At 33.3% G+C, this 15,121-nt stretch overlaps 2 protein-coding genes across 8 annotated transcripts in view; one reads left to right on the top strand and one right to left on the bottom strand.

The window, feature by feature from the left end:
• Positions 1-15,121, top strand: part of LOC111642124 (ubiquinone biosynthesis monooxygenase COQ6, mitochondrial-like) — a 38,955-nt gene that overhangs the window by 10,319 nt on the left and 13,515 nt on the right. For 2 of the 3 annotated variants that reach the window (XM_023388409.1, XM_023388419.1), the window contains 8 exons: positions 34-141; positions 209-271; positions 2,532-2,639; positions 2,806-2,884; positions 2,961-3,084; positions 3,154-3,269; positions 3,326-3,492; positions 3,568-3,760. In XM_023388409.1, the coding sequence (XP_023244177.1) occupies positions 34-141; positions 209-271; positions 2,532-2,639; positions 2,806-2,884; positions 2,961-3,084; positions 3,154-3,269; positions 3,326-3,492; positions 3,568-3,597 (795 nt within the window). In that variant the 3' untranslated portion in view covers positions 3,598-3,760. The remainder of the gene's footprint in view (positions 1-33; positions 142-208; positions 272-2,531; positions 2,640-2,805; positions 2,885-2,960; positions 3,085-3,153; positions 3,270-3,325; positions 3,493-3,567; positions 3,761-15,121) is intronic. The other variant, XM_023388414.1, reaches the window with a different exon arrangement.
• Positions 9,700-15,121, bottom strand: part of LOC111642093 — a 64,847-nt gene continuing 59,425 nt past the window's right edge. For 4 of the 5 annotated variants that reach the window (XM_023388369.1, XM_023388378.1, XM_023388392.1 and 1 more), the window contains 2 exons: positions 11,871-15,073; positions 9,700-11,802 (listed from right to left, as the gene is read on the bottom strand). In XM_023388369.1, coding sequence (XP_023244137.1) covers positions 11,721-11,802; positions 11,871-15,073 — 3,285 coding nt within the window. In that variant the 3' untranslated portion in view covers positions 9,700-11,720. The remainder of the gene's footprint in view (positions 11,803-11,870; positions 15,074-15,121) is intronic. The other variant, XM_023388385.1, reaches the window with a different exon arrangement.

Genomic DNA, 15,121 nt, shown 5'->3' with positions numbered 1-15,121 from the left:
AAATCTTTGACCTCGACACGTTCTTTTCTGCAGATTGGTGCCGATGGAGTAAATTCGTTTGTTCGCAATGCAATGAACATCAAGTACATTAAATGGAATTATAATCAGAGAGCCATCGTCGCAACTCTGAAACTTTCGGAGGTACATTGTAAAATTTTGTTTTGTTTGTTTTAAAAATAAATCATAGTTAAGTCTTTTTGACTTTTAGCCTTGCGAAAATAACGTGGCGTGGCAGAGATTCCTATCCACCGGCCCCGTCGCTCTACTTCCCGTAAGTATCTAATTTTAATAATAAAATATGGAAACAATTTTTGAAATATCTTTAGTATATCTAGACTTTTTAATTTGCAATATAAATAAAAATAATAAATAATATTTTATTCTTGTAAATGCTTTGTTTGCTTCCTTTACTTTTTCTCATTGTCGAATGCACATTCAAACAGCACTATTTCACTCTCTACAGTAGATACGGAATTCAGTTGAGTGTCTTTTCATTATATTCCAAGCAGTATTGAGATAAAGACACAGATAGAAAAATTGTTAGTTGTTGAAGTTTCTCAATTGTGAGATCTTGCAGATATAACAAATGCTAAATAGGTAATAAGAATTGGGTTGCTCTTTTTAAGAAATTATAATGTAGATAGTTTTGTTGCATGCTTTTTCCCTTTGAATTAAACTTGTTGGATTTTGAAATAAAAGTTGATAATCAGTTTTAAGATTCACGGAACGGCCACCTTACTCGTTCTTGCTGCTCGAGTCGTTAACAGTAAGCAACGGATGGTAGAATTCTTTGGAAATGACAAAGCATAGAAATAAATAATGCTTATCTTTTGATGTTTTGTTGAGTGCTTCTTTTATTGTTTTTGACACTCATTTTCTTTTTGATCATATTAAACTGTACCAAAAATTCAAGATTTTCCTTGAATTGTATGTCCATTCTTTTCATACTCGCATGTCATTCCATACGTAGCAACTTCGTGGTTAATTGGAGTAATTCTTTTCTCATTTTTCCATTCAGAATCTACGTATAAGGTCAGCCATTTGATGTAGGAATGTCATTTCTACACACTTTGTTTTTTGTATATTGTCCACTTTATAGAAGTAAGTAGATATCTGTCATCTTATAAGTTTGTGCACTTCGGTCTAATGGTTTTAAAAATTCAAAATTTTAGGTTCTTTTAAGAGTAAGCACAAAAGAGTTGGAATTTACTTACTTGTGTTTTGTTGCAGATTAGGTTGCTAACTTTAAAAACCATTACTTTGGTTTTATCAGACAGTATTTTAAAATTAATCATTCATCAAAGTCTGTAATATCTAATTGTCGCCACATGTTAATAAAATGTCTGTAAAGATTCAGAAAATCCAAGTTACTATTTAATCAGTACAATTGTCACAAAAATAAGTTTTAAGCAATTTGTTATATCTGCAGTTTACCGCCGGCAAGACAAATGAAAAAATTTAAGTTAATCACGGCAACAAAACACATAAATGAGGTAAAGGGAAATCATAGTAAAACTATGTTGGAGAGTATGAGCAGAAGGGAACAATGTGGAGGAGTGAGACACATTTACAGTCAATAAGAATTGATTATTGGACAGTGATTTTTTGTTAATTACCATAGTTTTGTTTTTACATTTCTTATTGGGTACTAATTGGTTTGGAAAATTTGTTAATTATCAAGTAGTTATCATTGTTGTTTAATTTTTCACTCTTGTTCATTAAAAATTATTTAACTTTTTTCTTGATATCTTGGTTATTAATGTAGAGTGGTCGGATCTGCCTCTCTAAGCTAAATATAGACTGGTCGGATGTGATGTCGAACTAAATTTGTGCAATTGTTGTGAGTACGGTCACCAATTCTATGTCACTTTACGTCTTACTCTCTGACCAAAAGTAGGTGGTCCCTTTGACGACTCTCACCAGATATTTTGTGCATCAATTGCAAAATACCTGTACGTTGTGAAATATTTATGCCACTAGTTTTGGCTACGAGCTGGGATTTCCAGTCAAAGTTTTTTCACTGATTATCATATGTATATGAGCATCATAATTATTTTGTTAAATTATTGAAACTATAAAATACCTTTAGCAATACACGTATTGCTTAATGGCAAAAATCACAACTCTATAAGTAAGTTGTAGAGTTGGATGACACCAGTATGCTTAAAACATACAAACTTAGTCTGCGTAAATTATTAACAATACGAATATGTTGCCTTCACGCCACTTCAAATGTCAGTTGTTTCCCTCTCGATACACAGCCGCCATTTTGTAAACAAACTTCGAATCTTTGTACGGCAGTAGAGGAAATACTCATCGGTTCTTTAGAACTAAGTCTTAACTGATATCACAAGTTGTGATGTAAAGGAAAATAGTCACATGGTTACAGGTTTAGTTCTGGGGAGTTAGCTGTTTTGTGCAAAGAAGTAAGCCTTACAAATATACTGTTTACTTTTATACCCGTGTCTTTCATTTGGAATAGTATTTATGAATTTCTAACTAATGTTGTTTATTATCACAAATTATTTCAGTTGACCGACACACACTCCTCGCTCGTATGGTCGGCAACGTCTCCGATGGCTCACAAACTTATGAAGACATCCGACGAGGAATTTGTAAATGAACTGAATATGAAACTGGTAAGTTGATCCTCCTTTTTGTAATATAAAATGGGAGTTTAGTAATATATTGAGCTAAACTTTTAATTAGGATTTAAAAATGAAATTTTAGATTTCATTGTAGGTGAATTTATATTATGGGGGTATTTCAACATTATGGTAATTTTCATAACGTAAATTCTCTTAGTGGGACGAAAGCGAAAAAAACCGAACGGTGGAATCCGTGTTGTCTTTCGTAAACGGTGCCATGTCTACATTCTGCCCGGGTATGTGTGATGTTTTATATTAAAAGGCAAATTGTATAAGAAAGTCTCATATTGATGATGATATATTTTACGTAAGCAAAGGGAAATTTACGCCAGCTTCCACCAAGCATCGCCGAAGTGGAAGAAGGTAGTCGCGCCTGCTTTCCTCTTGGTTTCGGTCACGCGTCCGAGTACGCTGTCCCAAGGATAGTTCTAATAGGGTAAAGTATTTTAAATTAATTATTGATTTTTGAGACATGAGATTAAAACAGTATTTTAATATTATAAAGAGATGCAGCGCACAGAATACACCCGTTGGCCGGACAGGGCGTGAATCTGGGATTCGGCGACGTTCGGTGTCTGACCGAAGTACTCTCAGAGTGCATTTCCGTCGGTGGAGATATAGGTAAATTTTCTTATAATAAAATTAAAAAGTTTGATTAAATAAGAAAATTTTTTCAGGTTGCCTAAGCACCTTACAGGAGTATGAACGTCTGAGGCAGAGACACATAATGCCAACGATGGCGGCTATCGAAGGGCTACATCGATTATATTCTACGAATCTTATGCCCGTAGTGTTGCTACGGAGTGTGGGACTCTTATTAACCGACGGGCTGGGGCCCATCAAAGTGAGTGACTGTGCATTTCAAATTCTTTTATAAAAAAAAAAGCCAAAACACTAATATGTTAATTTGCTCTTTCAGGAAAGAATAATTGCTCACGCATCACTGTAGATATTTTAGTTGTCTACCAAGAATAAGATACAAAAAGAATTTTGTACGAAGTTTGTTTTTATAAATATATTTATGTATTATTCAAAATACATTTTGTTTTACAGTTTGCAAGAAATAACATTGTTATATCCTTCTGAAAAAATTGAGACAGCACTGTCAAAATGTAAGTGGACAAGAATTACATTTTGCTTTTTTTTTTACATTGTCATATTGCATAGATGAACATGTTTACAGGTGTTAGCAAGTTTTAGGGAACTTTTTTGTAGCATAGTACAACATATATTCTGGTTCCATACACAATTCAAATACAAAAATGCTGTTTTAGATGACAAAGGATATCTCATTCTGGGAGTGCGATGAATATTTTTTTAGCTTTTGCAAAATGATTCGGTTACAAGGAGGCATCTAGTGACTAAAATCCATAGTATATAATTGTAATTACATATTTACTATTGAACACAAGACTGTGTTATTATTAAAACACTTGGCGTCTATCCACTTTATTCAGTTGATACGGGCACGTTTCGGGCATATAGCCCCTCATCAGTCAACATTAAAAATGCAATGACACTCGTACAGCACAAGTTATTATTCACTGCTGTTAGGATAAGTTGATAACTTTGATATCATAAACTGTTAAGTAGGCGTAACACATCCTTTATCTTCTTACTAAAGTTGATAAATATATAGGCAGAATCCTTTCTAATGATTAATGAATATATTTGGTTGGTTTCTCACAACCTTTCATTTGCACATAACAGAATCAGATAAACCTCACTTAGCATGTAATTACATATATTTGATGGAATTCAGTTAGCACTATATGTAATGCTGTGACATGTTAGTCATAATTGGCTAGATGAGCAAATAAGTTATTGCTTGCCGGTTGCAATACAAACACGATTATTGTAGAAGGACCTTTGTGGCAATGCATTTCTTTGGTGGTTTTTATTTCGGAAAGACGTCTCCATATAAACGAGCGTATCAGTCATATTTTTCTTGGTGTTCTAGCGAAGATAGCATTCTTTAATGTTTTTAATGTGGATGTAAATATGCTGCCTTCAAATTTGCAAGAGAGTTTGATCGAATGGCAGAACAATGTCAAAGCCAAAATTTTATGTACAGGATTTCTATGCACCTGGAAAATCGGAGATTTTCGTTAGTGTTCGGAAAAAGTCGTGAAAAGGTGGGAAATTTGTTTCTTTGTCGACAGTAGTCTGATCAATTGTAGTTGTCTGCTAGCAGCAAGAAGTAAGATGGTACAACACAACTTATGAAAAGGGGTGCAGAATACTTTCAGGACCTTAAAATTTTCCCAAAATTATAGTGTACAAAATACACAAGCATACAATAATATCAATTGTTATGTTAAAATTTTAAAACTGCTATATTAATTATGCAGTATTATAAATTTGAGAGAAAAATTTGAAATATTTTAAATGTTAGTTTATTAACTCTCTCAATTTGAGGGCACGCGTTAATGATGAAAAAAAATAATAAGGTACATTTTCTAAATGAGGTCCAACTAACATTTTAAGACATTTGGTATTTTCATTATTAGAGGAAAAAGTCTGAAACTTGTACACTTACAAGGGAACTGTCGGAGTGTCTTCTAATAAATTTTAATAAAATTTAGTTCATAACTACGTTAAAAGTATACAAACTCTATTTTAAATTTGTAGCATTCACTAAAAGTATTGATCAGAGTTATTAGCAATCAAATGTTGCACTACTTTATAGTAGTTTAACACAATTATGCAAATTTTTAGAAGTGAAAGGGTCGTGGAGGAAGACGGCGATATTACATTTAAAATAAATTCTGGAATTTTCAAAAATAGAAGAATTAATAATAATTATGTTAAAAGTATACAAAACTTTATTAATTCTTCTCCTATTTTTGAAAATTCCAGAATTTATTTTAAATGTAATATCGCCGTCTTCCTCCACGACCCTTTCACTTCTAAAAATTTGCATAACTGTGTTAAACTACTATAAAGTAGTGCAACATTTGATTGCTAATAACTCTGATCAATACTTTTAGTGAATGCTACAAATTTAAAATAGAGTTTGTATACTTTTAACGTAGTTATGAACAAAATTTTATTAAAATTTATTAGAAGACACTCCAACAGTTCCCTTGTTAGTTAGCATCATTTGAGAAGTTTTCTGTAATAATACATTTTCAAAAAGTTATGTATTCGGCCTTATTTGGACACCTGTTCCAAATAAGGCCCTTACATAAAGAAATAATGTATTAAGGTAAAAAGTAAAAGTTAATTAAATTACAGTAAATGTATTTAAACCCAATAAAATACAAGTAGCAGCTTAAACGTCACGCTCCGGGCAAAGAAAATGCGATATTTTCTCTTTCGTCGTAAGTCTAACACATTCTTCGTGAACATATCTTGAACACTGTAAGCACAGTCTTGTGTTGGCAATTTATCTTCTCTGCATAAATAACAAAACCGGCTTTTTTTTCTTGTCGTTCATTTGCTGCAAGATCTATCATGGAAGGCTAAGGGCATTCTCTTTACTCTTGAATCTTCACGAGTCTCATCACCTTTCTTTCTGTATGTCCCTTTTGCAACTTTAACTAATTTAGTCTACCAATTGTTTCTAAATAATGTTCTAGTTACCCCAATTGTTTGGTGATAGAGAGCTGGTGAATGTACATTACCTTAAATAATATCATTTTAATAATTTTGATTGCCTAAAACATTTTCTGATGTTTCAAACTTTTTCCCAGCTTATTAATATTTTATAAAGTTTGAGAAATATATTAAGGGACAGAATTTGTTAAATTATGGCGTTTTTCAAAGCCATAATTTAATTAATTTAAGTTTTATAGTTATGGATTAATAATAGAATTATGGCATGTCTTCTCTACATAAAAGTAATTTATCCTATTTTTTTTTCATAATTGCTGAATTAGTAAAATTAAAAATAATGTAACTGTTAATTAGCAAAGATAACCAGTTAAAAAGCAATAGTTTATGTGCATAGTAAGTCAAGTGATGTTTTATTTTGTTAATGTGCCATACTGTAAGAAATGCGAGGGTCAGGGAAAGTCATAGAATTTAAACAAAAATTTGAGGTTAAAAGTCTACAGAAAAAAAAATTGCTAATTATGGTATTTCTTATGTTGTAGAAAAAGGATTTAGCACCATCCTTCTGTTATCCAAAGGAATCGTTTGCAAATGACCAAAAAATAATTTCAAATCGTCTTTTAACTAGTTATGAATTAAATATAAACAAGTTGGCCTCGAGGATTGTGTTTAAAATTGATATCTAAAGATAATTATTGAGTTGTGTGTTACTGTTGCATTAAAACAAAATAATTGAGGTTATTTGATTTGTTCCGAAAACAGTTACGCACAATTGACAAATAAACTGCGAGCAAAAAGCTGGCGTCATAACAATAGAAAAATTTTAAAAGTCTGCTTTTGGAATTGCAGAACAGAGTTTAAAAATGGAGCACCTAGAATAACAATGCTCTCATCCCAGTCAAATTCAAAGTCAAACAACATAGTTACTGGAATTGTAACAAGTATAATGGTTTCTCAAAGACAGATGTCTAGACTTGCAAATTAAAAAAATATAAAAGTTTCTGGCAGACGTTCAGATAACACTACAATTTTTGGAATATCATTGTAACTGGAGAAAAAAGCCAATTTGTTACTTTGTCTTAAGTGGAAGCAAAGCATGTTTCTAAACTTTTAGATCGTAACAAGATGTCGACCCGAAGTAATTTTAGAGCGAGAACGGCAATGTATTTGCATGGTAATTAGTAAGGGACGTCACTCGAAAGTAACTGTCGACTCTAAATGGTCATGGACACTAACGGTCGTCGACATTTTACATTTTCTTAATGCTAGACGAAATTCTAAATTGGCACGTGGCCAACTTCTATAGACTTTTCCCAAGTAATGTAAATGTTACTAAAAGATAGGTCTAGTGTTGGTTTGGTTTTTTGAATTAGTAACTTTGTTAACAATGTTCCAACAAATGTCAATCTGTTAAATTTTTGTACGGCAGACCCATCTACTACAACAATTGTGGCAGAGAAATCTTTTATGAAGTAAATTTAATAAATTATCATTCTTAATGTAATTTAAGATTTGATTTTACTATAATCTTTTAAGTTGTTAAAATATTTAATGAAAGCCAAAGAAAAACTTTTGGTTCTAGCTCATCTTCATTTGATCCAAATAGCATATCAGTAATATTAGTGTAATATCATGCACCTTGTTAGAAATCCACGGCCAAACTTCTTTTCCACCGGTTGATGTCGGTGATAAGTATTATGATATTTTTCTTGTTGTTCTATAATCATACTGGTATGTTTCTAGAAATTTCCTATAGGGATTGGATTCTGGATTGTAGGAGGAATAGTTGGATTTTTCTCGATTATGACTGGACGAAACTTGCCCCCGGTGATGCTGGAATGGATAAAACTGCCAAATGCTTGTAGTTGGTCCCGTGCCTCACCAGCCATTTGCATTTTCTGGGTTTCCTTTATGTATCTAATACCTAAATGGGTGGATGGGTGGGTTTCCCATAGAAAGTCCTCCCAGGAGACGTCTCTTAACTGGTGTTGTATTGCCATATTTCGTCAAACTTTGGGTAAGCAATGCTAGATAAATTTTCTTCTACTTGAAAGCATCAATTTTCCTGTTTACAACGGTTGAAGAAAGTTTGTCACTTTTGGTGTTAGACAATTTTAAACAAGATTATTTACAAACATTAATGTAAATAACTTGTGACATCAGTGTGCTTTCTTGTTACACTAATTATCAGTGGCAACACTTTAAATGAAGCATAAATACTTAAATTTATTGTTTATGCACAAACAAGCTCAGTCCATTAATAATCCAATTGTAATTTGTTCTTTGGAATTTTCTTCTTCCTTTTAAAATCATAGTTGCAAGTGTCGTGCTATTTTCTACGTGATAAAGTAATCTGGTTTTGTTGACTATATAAAAACTTTCATTTAAGAGGATGAACGTTTCTCAATTTGACGGTCACGTAGAAATGCAAAAGTTATTAGTGGAAGTAGTTGTCAATTTGCCACGCAGTCTTTGTTTAAAATCTGACGACGACAATGCTTGAAATTGTTAAATTTTTTAGTTTCCAATATCATTTAAATACTGATCATCTAATTCTTGAGATACAAATGTTCATTTCCATTTGTATATTTTTGAATTGTTGTTAGATTGCCTCAAAATTTTTCATATTGCAAAACAGTGGACAGAAGCAGAGTGTTTATATTCATTTGTCACCTTGGATGCATTTGGATACATCATCTTGCCTTTCTTTCCTGTAATATAGGTACGACAGCTATATAAATGGCTAAAAATATGTTTACAGGCACGGTAAGACAGTATTTATGGTCTTAAAAGCGAAACAAAAACTAATTTTGATGATGTCAGTGAAGAAATTTACATAACAAAAATACAGTAGAGGCAAAACTAGAAAATAAGTGTGACAATGAATTTTAGATGTGATTTTAACATTGTTGATTTATATAGAGCCCCAAATTGGGGCTGACCATTTTGAGAGACGTCTGGCTGTATGAGGTAGAAAAAATTCACAATTAACATAGTCCATGCAAAGATTCTCACTTGTATCACAAATTAAGGTTTGTGAGTGTTTTAATGTAGAAAATTAAGTCTTGCAATGTCAATTACTGTCACATGCAAAAAAACACATGGTTAATTACTACAAACAAAATGAATAAATTATAATTGTTCTGTCATGTAACATATACCATTCTTGTTTTAAATTAGGACAAAATACCTGCAATTTTAAAATGATTTTATCCCTCTGAATTCCATTTTTTGAAAATTCTATAACCTAAAATTAATGCTTAATAACAGCTAAAATATATAGTTAATTTCATTAAAAAAATATGAATTTTCAAACTAATAAATCAAATTTAAACAATAAAAAATAAAGACAAATTTTATAATATTTTACTAATTAAATTCTTTTTAAAACATTATATATAATAATTATAAAAACAGCACATAAAAAAAAGTATATATTATATATATATAAATTTTGCACAACATTAAACGTGAAAATCGAAAATAGTCTCTCATGTTTTTCAATTTTTTTAATGTCGAACAACGAAATAAACACACACAAATCGGGAAAAGGATTCACTTTCTTTCGTACAATGTAATAAAAAGATACAGGTTTTTTTTTTTTGTTGTTTTTTTTTGAAACATACTGCCTAGTCTACTACAGCCAACAAAGTGTTGGAGATTAGTTTTTTTTTTAAGGCTGCACGGGAATGTAGTACTTAGGTAGCTCAAATTTAGAATTTTTTTGTTTTTTCTATGAGAAGCGTTAAATTCATAAATAAGAATTAATTCGAAACTTTGCTTTTCTTGCGCAGAGATCGTTCGTTCGTAGGAATGTCCGCTTAAGTTCGCTCGTACTTAATAACTGTTCTCTTCTTCATACCTTGCAAAAGGAGAAATGCCTCCACAAAACAAATTATAATTTTTTTTTCTCTTTTATCTGATTTTAAGGCATTCCTACAATAAGCAGTCGGATTTTTACAATCTACGAATGTGATTTCACAATATATAAAAACAATTTTGTAACAATCCAATATAAAATAAGCCATTTTTTGTGTATATATAAATATAATTTCTTAAATTAAATATCTTGCTATATTGTGTATAACATCTCTTTTTTTGGTTGGTTTCTTTTCTTTGTAAACTAAAATGTGTACTAAAATTTTCAACAATTCGAACGTACACCAATAAATTGGCAGTCAATAAATTAAACACACACAATCAATTAAAATTGGTTAACGAGTCCGCCACTGGCCGATCTGTTCGAAGATCCGCGAGGAGAGAGAAGAGAGGCGTGTGGAAAAGATGCGAATTCCGACAGGCACGACTTGCAAATAGGTTACATGGGATCATCACAGTTTTGGTCGTCTCCGGCGACTAAAGAACTTAGCGTTTCGGGAACTAACGTGAAAAGGTGACTGCGGGCGGTCTTCGTGACGCGAGACCGTGGCGAACGTGTTAAACAAAAAAAAAATTAATAAAAAAACCGAGAAAAAATGAGTATCCGTAATGACTAGCAAATTTGTGGCACGTTAACCCGAAACAGGAACTAATTACATTTGGACAAATACCCTTATTGAAAATCCATCTCCAACATTGTCCATATGTTAGAAGGATTACTTATAACATAATTTACATCTCTGAAAGGCAAAAATGTATATAATGATTTTTTTTCATTTTTTTCTAAACTGTGCTGTTTAAATTTACTTATCTATTACAATATAAATATTTTTTGGTGAGCATTTATGGCTCAAGTGTATGCACCATAAAATTTGGGCACAACAGAAGGTCTAGTAAGGATGTCATAACAAAATATCACCTGTACAATCGTGTATATATACAAGATTCACGCTAAAACAATTATATATGCACACAGACTTTTGCCTGCTTCAAAATGCATCACAGATTGTTTGAAACGTAAGAAAGAAACAATATATATATATTTATTATTATTTCTTTTTGAAAATTCTGTTTCAAATAACAAAAGAACAAAAATTTTGTGCACTGCTGGTTGTTTTTTTCTAGCAGATTTAAACTCATTTCTATAAGCACCGTTGTTTCGTAGTGATGCATCTGTGCATATTTTTTTTATACTCACATGTAATTTCTGACAATGCTCTGTTTAAGAAATGCTGCACATTTCGATGATGTGCAAATCAACGAGAGAAAACATTTTGAAAGCCAAATGTAAATGCTGGAGATTGGATCAAAGCGATCATCTATGATAATTACGACGTTGAACGAGCAAAGAGTCGCTCGATATAATTAATTAATACATCCTGACTTGACTAGATTAATGATTACAGAATGAAACAACAGAGAAGAGGTTGTGACAAGCCTGATATTTTCTTCCAAACCGAGATAAAATTCTGCAATATTATATACCAAAAATGATGATTATTATATTCCAAAAGTCGTGAACTAACTTCGGGGTTTGGTTCTTTAATAAATTGAAGTCTCTGATGGCTTACTGTGTTCTTATGATAATTCACAGTTGGCTTAACTCCTCTTTATCAACAAATGATCTTGTCGTAAATCTCATTCTGGAGATGTACCACGTGAAGAATCACTTCCGGTCATGGGTAGATCACTTGGTGATAAAGGACGATATCTGTGACGCCTGTAAAAATATAAATTAATTAAATTTATGGAGCTCCCTAATACGATGAACTTTTCAGTTTTGCTTACCTGATTGGCATGCAGTTATTGTAAGCATTTTCAACACTCGGAAGGTGTAATCCTTCGCAGAGCGATATTCCTTTATTGGAATTCCTTATGATATCTTCTTGAAACATAACCTGACGATCTTTCAGTTGCTTATTTTCACCTCTAATGTGCAGTGATTCTCTGCTTCCTGTTGTTGAGCTGTAAGATCGACTTTCGGCATCAACATTTTTGTGATAATCGTATAGGTGATCGGAATCGGACATGCGACGATGCGCTCTTGGTCGTGGAATGCGAGATTCTCCCCCCACTGTGACGGGACGATGTCTCCTTCTTGGATGACGTAATTTCACTTCTTCTATGTCCCTGTGTTTTTCGGATCCTATCCATTGCCTGCAGGAAGACGGAGATCTTCTATCTCTTGTCTGCTGATCCCAACTTACGCTTCTTATGTAAACACCTCCTGGAGCAGGACGTACTACTCTTCTTCCTGTTCTTTCTGAAGATTTCTTATCTAGTCTCTCTGAAACTTCTTCTCTTGAACTGGAAGTACTTCTGCTGCTTGCAAGTGGAACTAACACTCCATACATCTCTCTACTATTTCTTACACCTGTAGAAGCCGCCATTAAGTCTGGGAGTTCAACATGTTTATCATCAGTGAAACCATTTTGCCTGAAGTCTGACTGCTGCATTCTGTCATCTCTGAAAGCACAGTCCAATTTGAGAGAATTATTCCGATTTGAATCCTGTACTAAAGATTTTGGTCTTTTTTTCTGTTCTTTCACTGCTCTTCGTTTAATTTGGCCTCTCTCAGTTGCACCTAAGGCATGTTTCTTCCAGCTTTCATCAGTGACAGGAGTATTTTCTCTGCTTGTTTCTATCATTCTTACAGGGATGCGTGAAGGAAATAAATCTTCATGAGATCCTAGAGATTCTACCCGTCTCCTACCGATTCCACAAACAGGAGTGCTTTTATCTTTATTTCTCAATTTAAACTGTTCATTGGAAATATTATTTAATGCAACTGTTTCGTGTTTAGATTTTTGTTCATTTGTTTGCAATTTGGCCTGTTTACTATGTATATTTTCCACAATATCTGTTGGTTTGAATACATTTTCATCATTGCTTGCTTCGTTAATACTCCTATTTTCAGCATCAAGTTTTTGTTCATCTTCTAACTCATTAATGGCTTCGATTTGCATTAACTGTTCTTTGAGAGGTGTTCCCACTTCTCTCATCCACAACTGACCTTCGCTACATGGGGGTGGTGTATCTCTACTCATTTCACTTGTTGTGTCTGCTCCTGAACTTCTCATTCCAAGCATTCTAAAAACTTCTGGAAGATCTGACAAAAGAGATAATTTGGACTGGCTATCTGTTCGAAATTTAAACTCCTCTTTAGGGGGTGTTTGAAAATCTTCTTTTGAAATCTCTTCTTCGTTATCTTCAGAACTCTTTGTTAGATCCAATTTTTTATTATCGATGACGCCTGATGCTCTTCTGCTATCCGTTTGATAACCTTCTTCGATTGCGAGGGGTGCATCAAAGTATACAGACGGTTCGTCGAAATATAACTTTGCTATTTCCATTCCTGGACTGATTGGAGAATTCTTCTCTGCTCCTGGACTTTCTAATCCTAATTTTATATACAGTTCAGATCTATGTCTGGCAAGGATTGATTTCTCATCTTGAACTGGACCTTTATCTTCACTTTTACTTGCAGCTGAAATAGATAAATCGAAACTAGTTTTTTTTAGTATCCCTTTTGGACATACATTAGGCATCCTACCAACAGATTTGCTGCTATCTGTTTGCTTGTCATCTGTTTTCACATTTTCAATTTCATTCTTTGTAGACGTGTCTCCTCCTCCTTTGATGTTGCATTCAGAGTCTTTGACATTGGCACAGGCACTATCTTGCTTATCCTGGGCTACATCATCTTGTACAGGTGTGACCATTGGAGATCGCTCTTCAGCAGATGTGTGTAAGTGAAGAGATGGCAAAGAAGCTCTTCTTTCTTCAGTTTGTTCTAAGTTATCAGTAGACTGTTTGGCAGCTACATTTCTTAAAATATCAACTTCATATATATTCTCTTCAAAATAAGCCTGTTGCTTTAATGAAGGTGGCAAACTGGATCTTATATGGAAGGAAATTGTTGGACAGCTCCAGGCTCTTGGTAATCCTTGATTTGATGCTTTTTTATATAATTTTCCCAGTCTGCGATGTGGACAGTCAGAATTTTCCCCTTCTTCTAGTTCCTGGACAGGTGATATGATATTTGATGCAAGTTTAATTGGATGGGAAGTAGCTCTACGAACACACCTTCTAGCTCTCCAAAGCATTCTTTCCTCTATTTTCTTGTATCCACTATCATCTGCATCTTGAGAAATTTCATTTGACAATTTCTCTTTATCTGGTCCTTCTATATGGATTTCTATCTCACTTGGTGTCTTTGTTTCATTTATTGGAATAAAAGCCATAGCATTCGGTCCATATTCTTCTTCTGTTTCAACAACCGGAGCAGCCGGAACTATTTCAGTTCTGCTAGGTCTATGTTCTGGCGAAGTTAACTGTACATTGTCCTCAATTTCATGATCTGTCTCTTCACTATCATCAAATGAAGCTTGCCACTTTGATACTAATGTCATAGCAGCAGCTGCACCTTTCGTAACTTGCTGAAGAGCAGATATGTTATCATCATCTGCCAATGCAAATTGGGTAATTGATATATCTCTGTGACATCGTGCTCTGGCCATTGGATAGAATCTACGATGTCTATGTTCCCTAGGTGCTTGATCACATATCTCTCTGTGAAATTTCGGTTCAGTAGGAGGCGTACCAATCGATGGCGTTAATTTACTGGGCTCGCTATGTGGTGGTTGTGCTGTATAATTATTTTGATAAGGCTGATTAGTTTCTTCAACACGATTATCATCATCCTCATCTTCACAGTGACCATTTACTTCTCTCTCCTTTTTCACAAGGTTTTTAGCATTTTCATCCTCTTTAATTCCATCTAAAATTAATTTTTGTAACTCTTTATGAGTCTTCTTCTGAGTAGAAGGAGACCATTCAGTTTTCTTTACTTTTTCTGTGGCAACTGCAACATCTACTTGATGAGGAGGATTTTCCTCCTCTCCCTCTGCTTTACAAACCTCATCTGCTTCTACTTGTTCTTTTTCTTTTGGTTCTTCTTCTTCCTCCTCTTCTCCTTCAACCTCCATTTTCTGTCATATAAAGAGAACATTGTTATCATTTAATAATTTAAAACTTTC

Source organism: Centruroides sculpturatus, unplaced genomic scaffold (assembly GCF_000671375.1).
Source record: "Centruroides sculpturatus isolate CEXI.00-Female unplaced genomic scaffold, Cexi_2.0 scaffold130, whole genome shotgun sequence".
Classification (NCBI taxonomy): domain Eukaryota; kingdom Metazoa; phylum Arthropoda; class Arachnida; order Scorpiones; family Buthidae; genus Centruroides; species Centruroides sculpturatus.
Note: the sequence above shows the minus strand (reverse complement) of the source record. Positions and strands in the feature narration are given on the sequence as shown.